At 36.9% G+C, this 23535-nt stretch overlaps 2 protein-coding genes across 5 annotated transcripts; one reads left to right on the top strand and one right to left on the bottom strand.

Moving 5' to 3' along the window:
• The first annotated feature begins 1660 nt into the window (after positions 1-1660).
• LOC103708072 (long chain base biosynthesis protein 2a-like) lies at positions 1661-7199 on the top strand. Its single transcript, XM_008792839.5, has 12 exons — positions 1661-2086; positions 2208-2273; positions 3547-3635; positions 3877-4022; positions 4100-4224; positions 4319-4412; positions 4501-4664; positions 4906-5067; positions 5162-5288; positions 5398-5564; positions 6491-6598; positions 6706-7199. The coding sequence occupies exons 1-12, from the start codon at positions 1961-1963 to the stop codon at positions 6793-6795; spliced, it is 1464 nt and encodes a 487-aa protein (XP_008791061.2). The 5' UTR covers positions 1661-1960; the 3' UTR covers positions 6796-7199.
• Positions 7200-8414: 1215 nt separating this feature from the next.
• LOC103708071 (uncharacterized) lies at positions 8415-19716 on the bottom strand. Of its 4 annotated transcripts, none has more exons than XM_008792838.5 (13): positions 19260-19716; positions 19033-19149; positions 18844-18941; positions 15500-15583; positions 15146-15276; positions 14864-14936; positions 14722-14767; positions 14503-14612; positions 14233-14340; positions 14088-14147; positions 12685-12746; positions 10165-10480; positions 8415-9180 (listed from the first exon to the last, which is right to left on the bottom strand). In XM_008792838.5, exons 1-13 carry the CDS (start codon positions 19462-19464, stop codon positions 8959-8961), a joined length of 1632 nt encoding a protein of 543 aa, XP_008791060.1. In that variant the 5' UTR covers positions 19465-19716; the 3' UTR covers positions 8415-8958. The 4 variants fall into 4 exon arrangements, with proteins under 4 accessions (XP_008791060.1, XP_088575638.1, XP_088575636.1 ...); XM_088719512.1 differs by having other exon boundaries at positions 18844-18957; positions 19260-19648; XM_088719510.1 differs by lacking the exon at positions 15500-15583.
• Between the last annotated feature and the right edge of the window lie 3819 nt (positions 19717-23535).

The raw sequence follows: 23535 nt of genomic DNA, 5'->3' as shown, positions 1-23535 counted from the left end.
AGGTATCGCCTTTGGTTCTCTAATATAGATAAGAAATAAATAAAAAAGAACGAATAAAGTATCTTGATCGAGCTTAGAAGTTATGCTTGTTGAAACAAGTCTAGGTATGACAATCTAACAAGTAAAATGGCTGAAATGGCATGAGGCTCTACAACTTTTCTTAATTAAGGACCAAGAGATGGAGAAGAATTATAATCTTGATTAAAAGCAAATTATCATAGGGATGTACTTAAAAACATATGGAACAAATTTGTCCTTTTTTAGTTGTCTTTTCCAACTTGAAGAAGAAGCATGATCCAAAGATTCCAAGTAAGATGTTGCCATATGAAAGCTTGACTCAGTGTGTGGTCTACCTAAAGCCACAGATTCCCATCATTGCAATTTGGAGCTTTATTTATGGCTCCCTATGGGAGCTTTCTTAATCAAAGGGTGACCTGTTGAATGGGTCGGTCATATCATAGTAAATGCTCTCCGCTCACAGGATTCGGTCGGCTCTTCTTGTCAACTTTGGTGAGTCCAAATTTAAGTGCATTCAAACAAAGAAGCTGTTCAGATTATATCTTTGGAAACTTTCAGTTTTAAATAGTATTGGTTTCTTTGGTCTCATAATAAAATGTTAATGATTCTGATTTATTTATTGTCCACACTTCTTCCCCAAGGATGGTCAATAACAAACCATGAAATCTGCATGAAACTAAGAATTTTTGAGGTAAAAGATTTTGCATACATTATTATTATTACTATTACTGCTACTACCACTATCCTATTTAAATATCATTGGTGCGAAGTAATAATAGTATTGCGATAAAAGAATAAAATCTTATATACATAAGCATTTGATAGATAATATGAAGGCTCTCTGTGAAAATTATTTGATCATTGGTATTATTTTGCATGAGAGCTTGTCAATTTATGTGTTGTGGTGTCATTGCTCCATAGACATTTAGCCTCAACAAACTCGCTTAGCACTTAAATAAAGGAAGAAGGCAATCATTTTAGCCAAACATGGTTTACATTCGAAGTAAAAATCCATTGGTAGTATACATTCCATTTGAAGGAATCATTCCCTTCTTTGATGCCTTCAAATGGCCTTAGAGTAATTCCTACCATGAATGTCCATTTAAGAAGCCCTGGAATGTAGTTTCATAAGATGTTTTCAGAAAAATTGAGAGTCCATGAATCATAAGAAATATTGTTATGGGCACAACTAGGTATCTTTGTTGTTATGAAACTACTATTTTTTATATGGGGATAAACATTTTTTGGCTAAGCAAGGTAATAAATATATCAAACATTTTTCAAACCATTATTTAGCCAAATAAAAATCAGTAACAATATTTTCTTCTTTCCAAGAAGGACTAATAATAGCATCATAAGCCCATAATAGTTAATTTCAATAGAAAGCCATGATCATTAATATTATGCACATTTCTATCCAACAAGGAGAGAAGATCATAATAATATTTAACATGAATTCATCCCCAATAACATTACTTGAATGTAGCATGTTGGGTTGCTTGCATAGACCAGACTCATTTTTTATTGATACATAATTCCCAATCAAATTTTTAATATTTTAATGCTCATAGATATTTTCAAATTTAAGTTATATAAAAAAAAATTGTTAATAAAATGAAATAAAATCTTAATGCTTCTCCAGGTCAACACACCCTCCCCATTTCCACCTCCCCCCCTTCCCCAATTCAACGTTCAAACCACTCTCTCTCTCTCTCTCTCTCTCTCTCTCTCTGACCCCGGACGCCATTGACGACCATTCCCCTCTCCATTAAACCCTCACTCCCCCCGCCCTCTCTCTCCCTCCTCACCCGCATCCCTATCGCTCTCCCTTGCCACTCCTCTCTCCTTTGATCTCGCTCGCTCGCTCGCTCGTTCTCGCTCTCTCTCTCTCTCTCTCTATCGCGCGATCAATAGCGGTTTCGAGGACAAGGCGAAGAGAACGATGGTGAGGTTGCCGTACTTGACCGCGCTGACGACCCTCGTCAGCTACGGCCTCCTGTTCGCCTTCGGGCAGCTGAGGGATTTATTCCGGAAGCTCATCGATCGGTCCAAATCCAAAAACCTCAAGGTCCCTTCTTTTTCCTTGCTTTCGATTCCGCCTCCAATTGGGTCGTCTAGTTTTCTATCTCTTTCCTGGGATATGTGTTTGATTTGGTTTCTGAGAGGGATCTGGTTGCCATTGGAAGCAGGGGTATGCGCCGATCTGCTTAGGGCTCGAGGATTTTTACACCCGTCGTCTCTATCTCCGAATTCAGGTGTGTTCTTGATTCCATCTTCCGTTGGATTTCTAGTTAAAAAATCTATCTTTTCTTTTTCTAATGCAGTCGGCTTTCTTCTTATGATGTATGAACAGTCTCTTGCCTGTTAGAAAATGGTAGAGTTAATAAATAAGAGCAGTTTCATATTGAAAAATGATTCGAAATAGTTATTCCATTGCATCAGGGGAAAAAAGCGCCCTTTGAAAGGATGTGAAAATAATTCTGGTGTATTTTTCAGCCCTTTTGGTACTTTATGCAAATATATAAGAGATACGGGAAAAGGGAACTCTTCTTAGGTGCTTGCTTTTTGGTTTATTGATGTTGATTTCCTTTGCACAGCGAATTAGACTTTTTTCCTTTTTATTTTCCTTTTTGATCTTTGGTTTTTGCAACTGGTGCTCTGGTTTCAAGAAAGTGATTGGTTTTATGTTATGCTCTCATCATATTTTTTTCATAACTAGAAAATTGATGAATCTAATGCAGTTTGCTACTAAAAAAGGGGAGGACCAGAAGTAATTTAATTAATAGTAAAGAATGAAAAGGAAGAAAATTGATGATATGAAATTCATCAAGTAGAAGATAAGATTTGGAGTCAGCTAAGTAGAAAAAAATTATTAATAATTTTTCAAATTAAATCATGGCAGATGCCTCTTGCTTATACACATAGCCAAGTAGAAAAAATTATTAAACGAAACAAAAATGACTAAGACTTTTTACCAAATCAAACTAATTTTATTAACACAACCCAGTGCGATCCATATGACTCACACTCCTAACATTCTAATTCCACGCTCCAGATTCAATCTGATCTTTGATACAAATAATAACTAAATAAGAAAATATAAGTGGAAAATCTTGGGGCTTGAATTTGCCTTACATGTCTAAGAATTCTATATATCTATTGAGCTATATCTTTTGGAAGGTCGTGGACCGAAGGTACCAGAAGTTCGCATATTTTATCTTGCATATAGCATCAGCTGCTGCATGTGCGAACATGTTTCAAAATGAAAATCATAGTAAGAATTACCATGACATGTGGTCCTTGTCACTGCTTTGATTTTGATTTCTGGGATAGCCAGGGTGATCGGACTTTCTAGACTGGGAATATGTGCACGTTTAGGATAGTGAAGTTGCTATAGTATTGTCTTCGGAACAAGAATGATCTACTAGGATAATATCATCATGCAAATATTTAAGCATTACAAGCTGATGTCTTTTTCTCATAAACTTTAAAAGTATAGCCTTTTAACATGATATTCTAATCTGGCAGGACTGTTTTGGCCGACCAATTGCAAGTGCACCAGATGCTTGGTTTGATGTGGTTGAGCGTTATTCAAATGACAATAACAAGACACTGCTGTAAGTATATCTATACATACTCTCCATTAGATATAATGATTTGATCATAATCAGCAAGGTCAGGTATCAGGAACGTATCTGATTAGGATCAGGTTTTGATTTGCAAGGACATTTGGAGCCTGAATGATGGGCACAAATTTTACCTTTCTTCATCTGCTGCAATTAGACAGAATGCTTTTGTGTTAGTAATGTCTTCTCTGGAATGTGTTAAGATTATAACTATTTCTATTACTTGGTGCAGCCGGACCTCAAATACTAGTAAATGTCTCAACCTAGGTTCATATAATTACCTCGGGTTTGCAGCAGCAGATGAATACTGCACTCCTCATGTTATTGAGTCCCTAAAGAAATACTCGCCCAGTACCTGCAGTGTTCGTGTAGATGGCGGTAAGCACATTCTGTTTGATATGTTAAATGATGCAATGAATTTGGATTGATTTTCTTAATACTTGATTTGGCATCAGGCACCACTAAACTGCACACTGAGCTGGAGGAGCTGGTTGCACGATTTGTGGGAAAGCCAGCTGCTATACTTTTTGGCATGGGTTACGTGACAAACTCAGCCATCATTCCTGTTCTGGTTGGGAAGGTTTGTACAATTTCTTGAGTTAGATATTACAAACATGGGCTTCCGTATGACCAGCCTTTACTGATTTCTAATTGCTCAATATGATCATATATAGGGAGGGCTGATAATTAGTGATTCTTTGAACCACAACTCAATTGTCAATGGTGCTCGAGGGTCAGGTGCAACAGTGCGGGTGTTCCAACATAACAGTAAGTTTTATATCGATGATGATTCGAGAATGTTAGCTTATCTACTTTATTTTCATGTTCTTGATCTTTACTCCTCTTGTTCTTGTAGATCCCTCTCACTTGGAAGAGGTGTTGAGAGAGCAGATAGCTGAGGGACAGCCTCGAACGCATCGACCCTGGAAGAAAATCATTGTTATAGTCGAGGGCATCTACAGCATGGAAGGAGAGCTTTGCAAACTTCCTGAAATCATAACTGTCTGCAAGAAATATAAGGTCTGACTACATTGACATCTTGATTTCTATTTTTCTTTTGTTTTCTGATCTTTTATATGCATGCATCTGGTAACAACATAATGCTCTTGTGCTTTCATCTCTAAATTAGAGCTCAAAAGTCAGCATGGATGTTTTGTTAATTTTGGCTTGCAAAGTATTCCAGGGAATGGTTAAAAATTATAGAACTCTATATTATATTATTTTATTGTTATTTTATCATTATTATTATTTTTTGAAACAGGCATACACATACTTGGATGAAGCCCACAGTATTGGTGCAATTGGAAAATCAGGAAGAGGTGTTTGTGAGCTCCTAGGAGTGGATCCTGCTGATGTAGATATTATGATGGGAACATTTACAAAATCATTTGGATCTTGTGGAGGTTATATTGCGGCATCAAAGGTCTAATTCTTGTGCACTTTGCATAACTATATATTTTGCATAACTGCAAAATTGGAGTCCAAGATTGCTTAGATGACCTCTTGTCTTTTTTCAGGAAATCATCCAATATCTGAAGTACACTTGCCCGGCACATCTTTATGCGACTTCCATGTCACCACCTGCTGTGCAACAGGTTATATCTGCAATTAAAGTTATTCTTGGAGAAGACGGGTCTAACAGAGGTACCTAAGGAAATATTTTGAAACATTCTATCTTCTTCTCGAGGATATGTGATGATGTCATCAATGTTTATCTTGGGAGATTTCTAATGTGTTATTTATTCGTTAACAGGGGCCCAAAAACTTGCACGCATTCGTGAGAATAGCAATTTCTTCCGGTCAGAACTTCAGAAAATGGGTTTCGAGGTTCTTGGGGACAATGACTCACCAGTTATGCCTATAATGCTTTACAACCCAGCAAAAATCCCAGCCTTCTCTAGGGAGTGTCTCAGACAGAATGTAAGTATGACGGTTTATTTAACAGGTTATGATGCATGTGAAATAAGAATGCATCCAACTTTCTAAAAGCCAGACTGCATGTCTGTAAACATATGTCTCCATGCGAGGATAACTCCATACTTGACTTGTCTATCTTAACCATTCAAATCCGACCTCTTGAACCTCTATCATTAAACAAGCCAAAGTTAATTGGACAGAGCTTGATAAAATGTCTATAGTGACTCTGGTTGTGCACTATTTCCTCAGTTCAGTATTTGACAAGATGATAAAGTGCAACAATGTCACAATTTTACATGGACAAAATGGACTATAGTATGCCTGGCTGTCTTCTTGGCTTAATCGAATGAGTGCTGCACTTAAGGTATAAGTGGCATGCAGCTTGTTCCCTTTGTTAGCTCAATTTCACTTCTTCAAGGTCTTAAGGGATCAACAATGAGAAGTCCTTGATACTTCTGGTTACACATTGTTAAAGTCTAACTAGCTCAGCATACAACTACTTGCAATCCATTCTGAAAATCCATGATTATTTATCTTCATTTTTTCATTTAAACTTTTTATACTCAAAAGGTGGTACCTGTTGTGTGGCTGCTTTCTTTTTACTCAGTTGTTTTTTTCCCTTTTTTTCTTCTATGTATTAATTGGGGTTTCTAAAAGGTGCATCTCTTTGCACCTCTTCACTAAGAAAAATTGTCTCTATCACCGAAACAAGTATGTGTCTATTTCAAATGCGGTTTATGTGACACACACTCACTTGTATTTGCATCCATGCCTGGCCTTATCTTGCATAGGAAACCAATATGCCAAAGTATGTGAGATCTATATTTCAAACTTATCTGCCAGATTCTACAGTCTAATATATCTACATTGCCATCATTACCATTTATTTAGTGAATATCTCTATCTAATCTGCTGCTGAAACCATATAGGTTGCTGTTGTCACTGTTGCATTCCCTGCGACCCCTCTTCTCCTTGCAAGGGCTCGTATCTGCATATCAGCTTCACACACCAGGGACGACCTGATTAAAGGCCTGGAGGTTAGTTGATTTCCAATATACAGCATTGTACAAACTGGCTTACTTTGTCGACTCTTTCGGTGCTTGTGGACTTAATTTTGCGATTGTTCATGGTGTGCGCCTTCTAGGTTATCAGCAAAGTTGGCGACCTTGTCGGCATCAAATACTTCCCTGCAGAACCACCTAAGCACGAGCAGGACAGGAAGAAGCTGGAGTAGCAAAATTTCAGTTGCAGAGATCCCACTACCGCAAATCACTCTACTCAGAGCAAGCCAGCTAGCTAGTCCCCAACATTATGTTATTCCTATGCCCTTAGAAGCTCCTTGGTTCTCCTCGGCTTGACCTTTGTTCATAGATCGGAAGCCAAATTTGTTTCCCCAGATGACTGCAGTTTATATACCTTTCATGTTCTTTTTCATGTGTATATTAGTACAGTAAGTTTGTGCTGATTAAGTATGCCCTTTTCTTCTGGCATCTGGACCATCTCAACTCTGGTGGATTACCCATCCAACCCAGGTTATGTTGACGCCAAAACCATGTCCACGAGATGTGGTAATGCATGGTCTCAAGGCATATTCACATACATTTCCAAATAAATACAAGCCTACTTCAAACTGAGAAATTTGTTGTAGAGAAGGTGAAGGACCAAGAAGGCTGCATAATGATGGTTTGGGGATGGAATGATCTATGTTTCCTTTTTGGAACTTAAAAGTACACATTACGAGTGCTTAAAGTTGACGTAACTTGATGACATGATGCGAGCTATTTTTTTGGGATTTCATAGCTTTCCATACATGCTCGGTTCTACTACTACTTTGAGATATGGTGAGGGGAGCACCTCTTTCTACATATCCATGCTTTTCATTTTTAAATAAAAATATACCCATCAGCACCATGGTTATGGACCTCTCCATGAAGGCCGTTGAATGATTCGGTCATTTACAATTTTTTTGAAAAATAATTATACAAAAAATTTTAAACTATTTAGAGGTTTTTAATTTTTTTCATAAATTTTAATTTAGTGCGATCATGTTGTTGAATATTTAAATTTGTTCGATTCAGATTCTGCCTATGAATTTTGTCTAGTTGCTTTGACGAAATGAAATTATCCCATGACCAACTTATATGGCAGAAAAGAATGATACCTCATATGATATCATGAGACAATTCTGTCAAAACGAAATTTATAGCTACAGCCTGAATTGAACAGATTGCACTAAATTAAAGTTCAAAAATAAATTAAAAACTCACAAATAGTTCATAATTTTTTACATAATTATTTATTTATTTATTTATTTTTATAGTTGTTGGTGCTTTTGAACCTAGAACTGCCACGATCAAAATTGAGCCTTCAAACTTTGATCGGTCCCAAAGTGTTCATTCCTTGTTTTTTGTTGTGCAAGTTGGACTTTGACATCATATTCTTTATTTAAGAACTTGGTAATCGTTTAACATCAGCCAAAGTTGGTCGCCGAAAATAGTAAGGCCCTGTATTTTTCCTGCATAGGCTTTTCCAAGATATCTGAGTGAATGAAAAAAGATGTTAATAAGCTTAACACTAATAAGAACGATTTTCTATGCCCGTAAATATTAAGCCAAAATCCCCAGATAAAACGTAATAAATACGAAAAAAAGAGGAACATTTCTTCTTTTTTTTTTTTTTGAAATCTTAGAAGCGCCTCTCTGTTCCGGCTTTACTGCGGTGCCGAAAAAACTATTAATTAGGCTGAATAACGTAGATAAATGGACTCCATTAAAGATTATTCCAAGTTATTTGCAAACCAAATAAGGCTCAAGGTCACATGAATAATGCAGTAAATATGTCACAAGCAACATGTATGAGGGGGACATGGACTAAACTAAAGATATTTTAGTCCCCAATAACCACCTTTTATATAGATCCTGGAAAAGTCATCAATAATCTTTAATAAAACTCAAGCAACAGTACAGAATAAAATAATAAAACAGCCACGTACATACTGTTGTATGGTACAACTTCTGAGACTTGCGTGTGGTTATTAGAAACCCAAATGCCACTCTACCAGAGGTCCAGCATCCACTTTGGCAACGTTGCATTGGTGTATCCATCGCTAACCACATGTTGAGTGAAATCACCATGGTCATAATACCCCAAGCTTAAAAAAGCCAAAGAGACCTGTGAGAACTCCAGGCCAATGAAGGCAATTTCTCGTGCGCTACCACTTCTGCTCATGACATCAGCCACATTAGACAGCAGGCAAATGCAAATGTCAAGAGACTTAACTTCAAAAAGAGATGCACAACAAAGTCTGTATGTGGTGGAGAATGCAACCGTCTAACTCAGACGGCAATCTTCATCATACTATGCTCATCTCTATACCTGATCTGCTGCAGATTATATTTCATGCAGGACTTTCACAGTTCTGGTTTTCTAGGTTGGGGGGGTAGACAGTATCAAAAACAACCCTAGCAAAGACATGCCGAACCTCCGCCAGTCCACCTTGGGCCAGAACATGATAGTTTATCTTACCTCGCTTCGGAATGAACCTACTGTCCTTGTCTCCATGTCCAACACACTCAAACATTCGGCAAACCATCAAATATACTTGCAGAGGGATAAAAACCTGCAACAAAATGGAACACCACTTTTAGACAGATTCTAATACCTGCATCGGTTGCTAAACTGACTCAGAGCAATCATTTTTAATAGTGAAAATGGGAAAGAATTACTAATCAAAATGAAAAAAAATTAAATCATTATGCTCTGCCACACTATCTGCTACATGAAATATTGATGTAAACTAGCAACTTAAAGCACACCACTAACAGCAGTGGCATCGTACCACCCGACCATCGCCTCGACGGTCAATGGCCAAACCTTTGCCAGACATACATTTTGCTTTAATTTCAGCTCAATATCAACCTATCCAAACTTCCCAGCAAAAGCATCTTCAGTATAATCAGGAATTTAGACACAGCGATTGACAAGAAATGAGAAGTCTTGCAGCCACAATCATCGATAAAGGAATCAGTTGCTTAAGCAAACCGACTAGATAAATTCTTTGCTATGAGATATTTCCTCATAATTTCCTATCAGCAGTGGTACTACCACATTCTCTCTTTCAGAATCCACCAAAAACTGGAAAATCAAGTCAACTCAATGCATGTAAAACAACTAGTCAATGGTACTTTGGCATTTATTACATAGCATATATATATATATATATATATATATGCATGTGTATCTAGAAGACCACATATTTTAACTTTATATATTAATAACTTCCACAGAAAGGTGTCGAAATTTTGATTTTCTTGGGGTTACCATGCTGACATAGAGACAGTAAGCAGGTAATATATGAACTCAACATTGCATCACAATGTTATAATTAGATCAGTTGCAGACATCCTTTCTATTGATAGGTATGACATTTGAATTTTTTTATCTGTTTTTACTGACCCATGCTGTTGCTCAGAATTAATCATGCCGATTCACATTTTCAATCAAGAAGTTGCAGGGAATTTTATCAAAAATTAAATCTTTAAGTAACAGATAAGAAGCAAAACTGTAAGCGTAAAGCCCTTTCAGGAAGATACATGCCACTAACCATATCGGAACATGGGGCTCGAGGGTATCCTGCCATTGCTTTTGAAACAAAATACTCATCTGTCATTGAACTTAGTGCAGCATTGACTGCAGAAGAAAGATCCACAACCTCTTTAACTAATTCGTGGTCCGTATCCCATCTTTGCAGCTGCAACAGTTCTGGAAAGTTAGCATCATTCGGGTAGGTGATCGCCCTTGCTATTTCCACAGCTTCTGGCAAATCTCCTCCATTATGAAGAGCAAGGGTGAATATGGCTACAACCAAAGGATCTCGAGGTTGACGCACCAGCGCTTGATGAAATGCTAACAACCCAACCCTGTTAAATTAATAATCAATTATGAAAAGGTTGCATTACATCAACATAAATACTAAAATTATTTAACTGAAAAGATGGGTTGACCATTAAGCATAAGCATGAGAGGCCACTGCATTGTTTACCTCGCGCTACATCAACTCCACCCATATAAGAAGCTATTTGACAAACAAAATGACTTTTAGATTGTTCTGAACAAGAGGGAATGGGTTTTACAAGAGAATTTCAGCTTATCCTGATGTATTGAAGAATCTTGGGATAGAGGCCTACCGCTCTGTCTAGACTCTTGCCAAGCACAGGCAAATCCTATATGGATGTTTGTTACTCAAGTACACCATTGTAACCATGTAACTGGGAATACCAGGTTTCGCAGAAAGTCTCTTAACTTGTCTATACATTCCTTGGCCAATAATCTGGCACCAATTCAAATAGTAAACATACCAATGGAGAGTTGATCCGAAAATTTTCTCATGGTTTAATGGATTATATCTTGATAATTAATCAGTACTTCAAATGCACTGTAAAGGCTGCACAGGCGACCACATATGCAGATGTAGTCCCTTGACTACACTGCACTGCCTATATGCATTTTCCATATGCAGTCATAAACATATAGGTCGGAAAGGCAGTCTACTTAGCAGCATGCAGCAGTATTTGTGGCTTAATTAGCATTATCTGGCTAAATATGTGCCCATTTAGTATTGTGGGGCCAAATACATGTCCCACTTATGTAGGCCTATGCAGAAGGAGCATGTTCAAAATAATGCTTTGACAGAAATTTGATTTTAATTATATTGTAACTAGTGCCATTAGTGCTAAGTGCTAAGCACTAATTATTAGTTCTTATTATTATTAATATTGGTAATATTTATTCAAAGAAATATTACTACCACTATTATTGTTTATATTGTACTTAAACTATTTTATTTATTTTTATATATTTAAAAAACAAATACCCACATATGCATCTGCATATGCAGCCTGCATACTGCATATGCTTTATAGGGTCCCTTGGCCGCTTGCATACCTTTACAAAACACTGCATTTAAGCCAAGCCCTGATAAATGACACAAGAAAATATTCTTGAAAACAAAGTAAACTTTAAAAAATATAGGCACTTGAACAAGAAGAAATTTACCATTTATGGGAGACTAAAGAATATAAAATAGGTGAAAAACTTCTAGAGAATGCTCCTTATTTTATCAAATGTCGCAAAATAGATTATTTGAAATCAGCACCTGTATTTTGATGAATATGATAATGTGAAATTTCTCCAAGTAACCAAAATCTAAGAGTAAGACCATGTTCATTATCAGGTATTGTGCTTGCACTCAACAACTCCTACCAATGTTGTTCAATTAGTTCAAAATTTTGTTTCGATCTAAGTGATTCTATGAACTATGCTATGATATTTATTTTTTCCAATTAACCTAAGCCGATACCATGTATCAACTACAGTTATGGGAACAAAAGTAATCTTTACCCATTATTTGTTACACAATCATTTATACTTTGTAGGGAGTCCAATTCATTGTATGAGAACAGACTTGGCACTCACAATAATGTTCAACATCTTTTTCAAATGAGGATATATTGGGGCTTTACCCTGAATTGCTTTTAGTATTATATGATGACAGGAAGGTCCTGGGACAAAGGATCCCTTGGTACAAGGTTCTTCCTCTCTGTAAAACACAATAGCTTTTATAGGATTTTTTCAAGAAAAAAAATTGATATCCATGCAATTTATAAACTTTCTCAAGCAGGACAGACTTATAAAAGTGAAATATATGTGATGCAAATCAACTAGGTAATAAAGTACTCTATAGTGCAATTCAGGATATTAATAAAATTTTCAAACAATTAAAGCACGCAAAACTATGCAATTTAAAGGCTACATAATGGACTTTTGCATCTAGACTAAGAAGGATTCTGAGTATAATGCGCCATTGCAAGTACGAAGCAAAAATTGATTTCACAAAACCAAGTAAGAGGAATAACTGTGCTACTTCAACAGTCGTGAAACATGGGCACAAATATTATCAAAAGAAATTATAAGTCCATTGATAGAAATCATATAAAGGTTATTATGTATGTATAATTTGAAGAAACTATATGTGTTTAACATGAGTCATTCCTTTGAAATTCATCATTTATAGAAGGGATTTATAGAAATTGATCAGTTAAAAATAAAGAACATTAGCACTTACCATAAGCTCTTATGGCATGGCCTGTCGGGCGCAAGAAGTTTATCCAAGTTGGAGAACAAAGTCTGCACATATGATATTAATGTTAATAAGTTGAACACTTTTGACATAAATAAACACATGGACCAGAATAATTACCATAAACATAGAAGACTGCTAATTTGTTTCCCTATTTTTAAACCTATTACATTTCATCAAGAACAATGGAGTTCAAGTAACATATCACAGAACTATACTATGATGGCATGAATGGTTGTAAGAGGATAAGAGTTCCTACTTCCCACATCTTCACATAAATAATGACCATATGTTAAAGGTCACCTCCTCCCACCCAAAAGTTATAAGCCAGAAATACAGGCCCAATCAATACGAGCGTTGAAATTAGATCAATAGTCCTTTTCAAAGATCCATTGAATCAGCTTTCCCGATTTTAAATTATGCCTCATATAGGAATCTTTTCTATTGAAAAAGGCCTCGTTGTCATTGATTTTGACGATGATGATGAAACATATGGCTAGCACATCACCATCCCATAAATGGGGGGAATATAATGATGCTAACAGTATATCCAGTTTCTTCCTATTTATGATGTAATTTTTCTATTTATGATATCCATAGATATAACAAAGTCCAAAATAATCTTGAAGGTATGATTCCCACAGCTAATGTAGATGATTTAGAATCAAGAATAGCTATAATTTTTATTTGTTTCATAAATTCTTTAATAACTTCTAAAACTACATAATTGACCAAAAAGTCTAGTGGCTTGAGCCTAGAAGTTTATCTTTTATATCTTCAGTAAAGTCCTTTATCCATTAGGATTTTATTGATTTTTTGGTATGATCAAACGTATAATTGACTATTTAATAATTCAACATTGGCCTGCATTTTTATAAATTAACAACAATGAATATGTTGAAACACAAACATTATTCCGAAAAAAACAAATAAAAGAGTAATGATGCAGACAGAATACATGGAAATTAAGATAGGTAGTGGAGATTTGTTAGGCACATGACATACATTTTAAACAAAACCTTACTAAAACAATCAAAACCATTTTCTATAATCGTTAAATGACTTTGAACTGTACAGGCCATGTCTTCTTCAGGGTGAATCCCGGTTGGATGTCAAAGTTTATGGGACTACACTCCATATTTTTGATTATAGGCTGAATCAGGTCCATTTAGGTTCAGTTAAGTTGGCTCTAATCACATGCGAAATCCATATCTAACCCAATTGGTGGTTGGGTCTTAATTTTGGGCCATGCCCAATCAACTGGTTTTAACTTAGGTATGGTTGGTCTAATTCAAGGTACAGGTCAAATTTGGGTGAGGTCCAACTGCAAGCTTAGAAGGAATTGGTTTGCAATAGAGTAAGAAAAGAAGGCCAAGATTTGCACTTACAAGTAACATATTAGATCGTTTATCTCGCCTTCGAAATCCTTGTGAAACGAAATATGCTGCCTGTTCAGTGTATTCACATCAATCTGAAGAAAGGGCAAGCTTATATATACAGGATGACTACAGAAGATTAGAAACAGAAATAGACCTGAATTGGTAATAGAAGTTCCAGGAGCCCAAATCTCCAAAGCAACCTTAAAGAAGCTTCAGCTGAACCATATGCAAGCATATAATTCATTTCCATTAGAATTCTTCCCTGCAGCATTTGCAACAACATTAGAAGAGCGAGGTGAGAGGAAGTAAGAGTTTTTCTTTTTCTTTTCTTCCTTTTTTTTTTTTTTTGTTTTGGGGGGGGGGGGGGGGGGGGGAGACGGAGTGGGAATAAATGAAAGAAAGTTTAGAAACATATGCACGACACCTTGTCAAGTGTCAATACTGAGCTAGCAAGATCTCTCACAGAATATGCTGTTTCTTTTGAAAATCGGAACCCTAAACGAGCTGCAATTCTAATTGCACGTAGAATGCGAGCTGTAAAATGCATAAAAAAATCTCCATTGGTTGCTGGCTTTTGAATATATAACTAGGTGCATACTAGGAGACAATAAGGTTTTCAAAGCAATAGAATATATGCTCTCACCACAATCCTCTTGGAAGGAAGTGTGAGCACGATTTACAGTTCGAACCTAATAAAAGAGAAGCAACTTATGAGCATGACGACCACACCAATTAGGTCCTAGTAAATCAAAATGACATGTGGAACTCAAGAGATACATGCACACTTTAGCTTTTTTTAGGTCTTCCATGCCACCCAAGTAGTCATAAACAAAATTTGAGAATGGATTAAACATTAACCTGAGCACAAAAAACAAAGTATTAGAAGATAGACAAGTGATATGCAGTTATGCACCAAGAAGGCCAATTATAACATTCAATAAAAAAAGGAGGACAATCATGTGAAGAGAAGATGGAGCCAAATATTATCAGGAAATAACGTATTGAGAGCATCACAAAACAAGAAACAACGAAATTCAGCTTTGAAAAGATAGGGTCAAACTAGTAACCCATTTATAGTGAAATCTCGTCCAAGACAGTTTCTCCACCGAATATAATCTTGCTCATCACAGTCAGGTCTTCTGGAAGAATAAGTCAGATCATTGTTTGGCTTTCTTCCAAGGGTGCTAAAACTTGAAACCTGATAAACAAAAAGAGCAAATTAACAAGTGAGAAATCTAACATGAACAATAGACCCCAGAGTGCACCTTAACTATCCCTATTGCACAAATTCAATTTCTGTTCGCAGAACAAAAGCACTATGGATAATTTACTCCATTATGATTTACATTTAGGAAACTATCCAGGCAACTAATTATGCTTGTTTCATGCTTATGTATCCATACATGAAGAAACGAACAAACCTCCACAATGGAGTTATTGCAATACACATGGCAGATGGGAAACCGTTTTCCAACTATATTACATCTTGAAAATGTCTTCTGAACCTGCACAGTTGTACATGATAAAAATATTTCATAGAGCGACAATTGCACTACAAGTGTCATGCAAATAAAGAAAATTGACAATATAAATTGCTTTAGGTACCTGGTGAAGAAGTACATACTCTATATAAATGCTTACAGAAAAAAAAAGTGAGGAACACAAAGAAAGCTCAATTGCTGCACAGATGCTTTATGCCGACATGCGGCCTCCCTCTTTTTCAACCTCTATTAAAGCTAGAGTAAATTCAGTTTGTTGCAATAATAAATCAGTTGAGTTTCCTAACAATTAAATTCACTTTAGATTGCTTTCCTCTTTATCTAGCACAAGATTGATTACTAAGAATTTTGAATATATGATTCTACCAGATATCTTTTATTCTTTTATTGGATAGCCAAATGAATTTCCTCTTTCATTTCTTTTTATGTTGGGGGCTTCCTTTTTCCAAAAGTGGCATAAATACCCACATGCTGCTATTTTTCCAACTATTTCATATCAACACACACAGTGATGTAAAAATTGCACCAATCTAACAAGCAGAAACATCGAGAAAAACTAATCTAGTAAGAGGTCTTTTTCAGAGTTGAATTAGAGAATTATGTCTGCGCCTACAAAATGTACTTTGTTATCTTTGCAAAGATTTGTTTAAAACTTTCATTATAATATATCTTGAGATAAGAACAAATAGAAGATCTAGTTAGATTAGGATAGACTCCAGCAATGGTTTAGGTTCTTGGGTATAAAAATAAGCTCTTTGTCAGTTTGATTATGGTTATTGGTTGGGTGGAAATGGAAGTTAGTGGCTTCCTTAACTAAAAGAATGGTGATCATCATAAAGGTCAGAAGTTGAACTACCAATACAGTTGTCAGGGTTCACTGGAATAAATCTCATTTTATCCACATGATCTGTGTATTTATTGATCTATCCCTTGGGTTTGTAGATATCTAAAGTCATTTAAGAAACAAACTAAGGATCAGTATTCTGATACTAGCTTACAGATTAACCAATAAGACACAGGATGCCAAATAAAAAATGAATTTTATAGCAATATATTACCAGATCGATAGTCTAAATAAGCATGCAGACAACAATCTGATAATGCACATTAAATCATGCATCATATGCATGAAATCTGCATAATAAGGATTCACTTTTCAAACGAAAAACTCAAGGAAATCAAGACAAGGCCTCTGATACATTTGACACGATAGTCTAGAAGACGGGCATTGAAGAAAAATGTTACAACACAGTGTGGATGAGGTTAACAAGCAATATGGCTTGCAAAGAATGCATTATTTGACAATAGATATGGTGGATACCAAGTGAAGAGAAAAAAAATTTATAATTTACCAGCGATATAATGGAGCCACTGCTCCAATGGTCATTTATGCATCTTCCACACCTGACTCTGAAAGGATAATTGCAAAGAAGAACCATAACTTTAGATTCATTAACCAAGTGTCAGGAAGCAGCGGCAATGAGAGAAGGAATAAGAGGACAGATGGCCACCAAATCCTAAACAGACTAACCGATCTAACCGATCTTTAACCATAAAATTGAAAGACTTTGCTAGTGAAGGAAAGTGATGCAGGGTGGAACTAAAAGTCAGAAAGGGGGAACCTCAGGTGAGAGGAAGAGATAAAGACAAAACATACACATAGACAGACAGAGAGATGAGAGGGAGGGAGGGTGAGGGAGGAGGGAGAGGGAGGGAGGGGTAAAAAGGGCATCGATGCCAAGAGAGCATAAAGGAAGGGAAAATTTAACTTATCCCATACCCTATCTCTCGTTTGTGGCATAAGAACCCTTACATCACCTCAGAGCTCATCTAACATTAACCATTACATCAGATTATGACAGTGCTTCTTTAAATTTGTTAGCCCACACCTGTAATGCTACTTAAGTTGCCATCTTGGTGAAATGCTGAGACGTAATTTGACATGGAAACTCCCTACTACACTATAGGTGAAATGACTTGCATAGAAAAAGATTCCCAAAGATGCAACAAAAAATGTGCTAGAAAACTAATGACATGACAAACTACTGAAAAATAATGCTAAAATTTTGCCAGGAGAGCAACAGAAAATAGTGAAAAAGAAAATTTAGCTACAGCAAGTGTTGGGGATAGAGACACTAGTATGTGTACAATCTAGATTACAATGAAACATCCTCAATGTAATGGATAGACCAAAAAATGATCATGTTTAAGTTGAACAGTGTGCGTGATGCCACACTAAAGTATCATGTGTAAACCCAACTCAAGATCCAATTATCAATGCTCAAGTGTGATCAGGAGGTCATGGAACACCAAGATCAACAATCATAAGTACAAGATCTCTACCATTGAAACTTATTATGACTAGAGACTTGATGGAAGCTTGGAAAACATGATCAATTAAACAAAAAGATATGATATGAAATTGAAATATCGTGTGAGATCCAGGACCAAGCAAGGCGATGAATAAAAGATATTCATTATTAATGCCTGGAATTCACTAAGAAAATCAACCAATTTTGATAATGCTTTCTTTCGAAATAACTAGACTTATATATACCCTACCTAGATTGCCCAAAGTAACTTAAACTATTATGAAGAGAAATTAGTATTGTTTCTTGATCTGATTAATCTAATCTTACACCTTTTAAACACAAAATCAACTCAATATTAGCCTAACTTGTATTTTATCTCTAATTCTGTACGAAACCAATTTAGAACTCATAACAACAAAATTAGGATATCTAACAAGTTTTCCGTACTCAAACTTGGCTTTGGCAAGTGGTCCCTCGCCTTGAACAAACAAGAATTTTTCAAAACACACTGGAATAAAGATTCGGCAGGGTTATCCCCTAAATCAACAGCCTGGATAGACTAATTGAAAGCTTAGAGTTGTCATGGGTTAAACAACCATATCTTCTCAGTTGATAAACTCTTAATGGTCTAAATTCATTCTGTAAATGATAGAGTGAATGTTTCTGACCAGAATTAGTGAGTTGGTAGGTCAGATACATGGAGTAACTGCTTAGGCCTGCACAGGCAAAGTTTTATGTACCTTGTAATATAAAAATGGGATTACAGTTAGAATATCAACAATGCAATAAACAGAATCATGAACCTAATCCCAATACAATGTGATATCCTAGTTAGAAATATATGGCCATGATAATATTTGTTCATAATTAATGAAACGATTGATCAAGAAACAAAACTATGTTTGAAAAACAATCTTATAAGGCAACTAAATTCACGAAGAAGAGCAGAAAAACCTCTTTAAGCTCCGCTGATGTTATAATGTCAAAATCCTTTGGAGTTCTCTTCATAATGAGATCTCTCACACAACCTCCCACCAGGTATACCTCATACCCTGCACAATCACAAACCTACTATCTAGAACTATACAGAAAGGCGGCATCTTGGCAACATAAATACAGCCAAACTTGCGGCAATGGACCCACCTTTCTTTCTAAGCGTATTCAGAACCGATCTAGTCGGCTTTCGTATCATCGAAGTCTTAATTCCGAGCTCCTTGGAACTCATTTTCCTCCATTCCGGCCCTTTCACACCCTCCCAACCTTCAAAGACAACAGAAAACCCATTCAAATCAACTCATCAGACTATCAGAAAGTGAAAGTGCTAGTAAAAGTAAATGAATCATCTTTGGAAAAGATCAAAGGGTGGTCACCTCTTTCATTAGGAGAAGGAGGCCGGGAAGAAGACTGAGCGGAGGTCGGGGGAGGATGTCCATCGTTGGCGAGCCAGTCGGGCTCGGCCAGGGTGTCGAGGGCGGTGGCCAAGCTCCGGCAGGGGGCACGGCGGAAAGAGAGGAAGAGGGGAGCGCGGAAGGAGGAGGGGGCCCTGGAGACGGCCCCGAAGCCCGCGACCGCCATTTAAAGCTCGGGCGGGCTAATAACCATGCCACTGGAGAATCTTCGGAGAAGGAAGAAGAAGGAGAATCGGAACCTTAACCCTAGGATGGGGACAAACGGAACCCTAGAGGATCCAAAACCCCAGGAGCGGGAAGAAGAAACCCTAGAACGCCGATTGAAGGCGGCGATATATCCGAAACAACGTGGGAGCGGATGGGCAGCCGAGAAAGATACTTGTGCTAGGATTATCTGATGGTGTGTTAAACGAATCACAGCCGTTTGATCTAGAGGTCCATGGCTATAAAGCGACCATGCCAAGCCCAAGAATTATGGAATGATGCTTGATAAAATGCATAGAGTAAATGCTTTTCATTGGCAACACAAATGCAATATTCAAAATCTATATATAAAATTTTTTTTTTTTTCAATGCACATATATGCATGCTTGTGTTCTTAATTAGGTTACCTGGTTGGTAGCATGCTTTTTGCCAATTCATTTTGGTCGAAAAATGCGCCAAAGGCTAATCATCAATGTATTAAAGCTTAAACTAGCGAGCACTTGTTCGAGTGTGGAGTTGGAAATAGGTTTGAGCCGACTCGGGGTTCGTTGGGTTGAATTGGCTCCTGGCTAGACCTTAGGGTAGAAAGTAGAAATGGTAACAGTTTGGGTATGAGTCAGATCGGCCATTACCGGTACTTGTCTCAAGGCAGGATGGAAAGAGACTGGTAAAGTTTCAGGATAGTAGGGCGCGTATAGTTAGATAGAGTGGCTTAGACAAATCGGATCAGATTATACAAATCAATTTTTTCTTTCTTTAGAGAAGATTTATGAATAGTTATATATATTTGGATCACGTTCGGAATGAGTTTTGCCATTACTTGTACTTATTCCAGATCCGCTGTGGGTTCAGTAAAATGCGCCCCTATTAAGATCGAGACTATTTAGCTAGTCCAAGCTCGACCCAAAGCTTGAAATTGTGCTCATCTCTATTTTTCATTCTCAATTCTCTCCGCCCTACTAAGGAATTCAATGAGGTCTCAATGAAAGAAATAGCAGTGTGGTTTCTCAACCTTTTCTACAGGCATTTTCGGTTCTCAAGAAAGCTTTAAAAGAGAATAAAGGGGAAATGAGAATCACATATAGAATTACATATATTTTCCAGCAGTCAGTCCTAGAGAAATGAGATCAGAAGATCTGCATGGCCTGAACCAAGAAGGCAAAAGCCAGATAATTTCAATTTTGAGGATGAAAAACTGATTATCCTATTAGACTATAGCAAGGCCTATAGAATGAAAGATTATTCAGAAATAGGCTTGTTGTGGGAATAAAGGGTCTGAACTTAGTCTCACATCGACTAGATAGTGTAAAGATCTATTCCTTAAATGGAGGGGGGCTACCCTTTTTTCTTCAGAGGCATCTTTTGTGGGGCAAAATCGTGCGTTGGAAAGAGACTATGAAACCATGTTCAAAGCGGACAATACCTCTGAGGAAAAACAGTTGCTTTCGTTGTATGAGCCCAGTGGGAACTGATCTCTAGAGTTCGGGAGATACCCTCCGACCTCATCAAGGCTCATTGTGGCCTTAACTCGCGGTATGTTAATTAGATGACATTCCATTCATAGGAGGGTCGAGAAAACGGGCAATTTAGTTATTACTTGAATTCATCAAACATACCCTAAAGTGATTAGATTGGCTAGCTTTTAAATGGCCGTATCCATATGAATATGATAAATGTCCTAGAAATTATAAAATCTCATATTTGGCCAAATTCACCAATGATGGAAACTAGTTGATTATAGAGCACATCACTCGATTCGCACCACAATATGGTGAATTGAGTGGAGATGATTTCAAAAAGCTGAGATTATGTCCAAGTTCATTTACTAACATTGCTTTCTAATAGGATATAACTTTGTCGAGGAATTCTGTTAATACGTAGCAAGAAATGGAAGATTAGTTCCATGACCTAGTTTTATAGAAGTTAATCATTATCAAGTGGCAAAAATATGGAGGTGCGTGAACTGGGCCTCATCCGAATAGGCCCTTACTTTTGTTTTCAAAAAAAACAATCTTTTACTTATTCAAATCTTTTCTTTGATTGTGTTTTAGAGAAATTTCTGAGGGCAGCACCATGGCTTCTGCTCCAAGGATGCCAACTCTCTTCTAAGTGCTCAACTCCATCTCCAACTCCAACTCCACCTCCAGCTCCCAAATGCATGAACTGGGCCTTCATTGCCACCTTCATCAAACACGTAGGAAAAAAAACAAAGGAGCATCTTTTTCTTTCTTACTAAATCATGCATTTTATCTCTTACTAATCAGTTTTTTTTTTTTTTTTCGAAATTTCATATATCATATGCATGTTTGGGTGGTAGCTATCATTCTTCTACTTCTTGCAATGCTGTCACTTGGGATTGTGTGGCACAAATTTAATATTGGGAAAGCCATACTCCACATGCTAGTTCCCACATTTGTTCTCAAATCATTGCTTTTATTTTTTGAAGTGAGATTGTGAGAACCCATGCAGACGTGTGTTTAGCCCATAATGGTTATTCACCGAAAAATTTTAGGTACTTATACAGGATCGAGGAACTCAAATAATACCTTTCAGTTAGCCATTTTGGATAAGGTCCTGAGTTGTTACAAATGGTATCAGAGTAAACTCGACTCATAGCCTATATGAACTAAGGGACACTACAACACGAATTCATTGAGGCTAACCACGGGCCGATCATGGTGCTTGTGATTAAATTTGAATAGATTTAAACTCTTAGCGTGACGAGGATGTCAGGGCTTGAAAGGGGCGAGTATGTGAGAATCCGTGCGGGCGTGTGTTTAGTCCCACATCAGTTATTCGCCGAAGAGATCTTGGGTATTTATACAAGATTGAGGAATCCAAATTATGTCTTCTGACTAGCCATTTTGGCTGAGGTCTTAGGTTGTTACAGAGGTAGAGAATAATTAGTATAATGTGGGAAGATTAGAAGCCTGTTACATATGTGGAGGTGAAGCTCCATGACTTGTTAAATATTTTGCTGGTGTGACTCCCCTCATTCTTAATCTTAGTACAAAACCTAGCAAATTAGACCCTAACAGCGGATAAGGAATTAGAAGATAGGAACCAGGTACTGAGATTGTTGAAGAAATCCAAAGCCTGCCCCAACAAGTGCAAAGAAATATCACTTCTCTCATTCTTGTCATTCTTAACCTCATAGGGTATAGAGTTGGTAATCAACTAGGCCATTCAATTAGAGAGGTTAGAAAGGAAGAAGAGGAGCACTTTATCACAAAAATGTCTCTCACAGCTGGATGGACAAAATTTATCTTGTGTGTTTTTTTAATAAACTGATGCTGGTATGACCCCTTAATCTACAAATTCTTGCCTAATCTTAGGCAATTATCAACAAGTTGGTAGCTCCTCACCCTCAAGGTGTTCATTTTGAAATGTGAATGTCATCAGTCCTTAGCTACCTATCTTCTAAGAGAGAAGAAGGGGAAAGTTCAACCCAAATCCAAAAATAAAAGCAAGGGAGACCATCAAAGCTTAAATCCATACGGAACGGAACAAAAATATGCACCCTGTAGGGTATAACTAGGTTAACAAATTGGTAATGGATAATGATAATTGAAGGCTATCATCAAACCCAAGATGAGATTGCTCTTGAACACCCATGTTCGACGACGCTTGTTCTAGAATCAAACCTTGGTCCTCATACATTAAACTCCATTGATAGACAATTGTAACTTCCACAACACTAGACTATTGGCTTCTTTTTTTTTTTTTATGAGAAGACTATTCCCCTTACTTCTCTCATTAGATTTGCTTTCATCTCTACTGGCTTCTTCTTCTGAGAATAGACTGTTGTCCTTGATTCTCTCATGACATAAGCCTTTTATCTCTACTTATACTAGGCCTACTTGTTATGTACATTTACAAGAAGCCAACCTAAATTGATCCAAATTAAATGTGAATGCATTCACTTATAATTACCATACCTAAAATGAGTCAATATATCCAATTCTATCATCCAGGCTGTGATTTGGATTCCTTAGGATGGAGATACAATGCATCTAGATGAGTATAAATTGAA

This window comes from Phoenix dactylifera, chromosome 4 (assembly GCF_051530095.1).
Source record: "Phoenix dactylifera cultivar Ajwa chromosome 4, Ajwa_hap1_PhDact_Kaust_v1.1, whole genome shotgun sequence".
NCBI classification, from domain to species: domain Eukaryota; kingdom Viridiplantae; phylum Streptophyta; class Magnoliopsida; order Arecales; family Arecaceae; genus Phoenix; species Phoenix dactylifera.
Note: the sequence above shows the minus strand (reverse complement) of the source record. Positions and strands in the feature narration are given on the sequence as shown.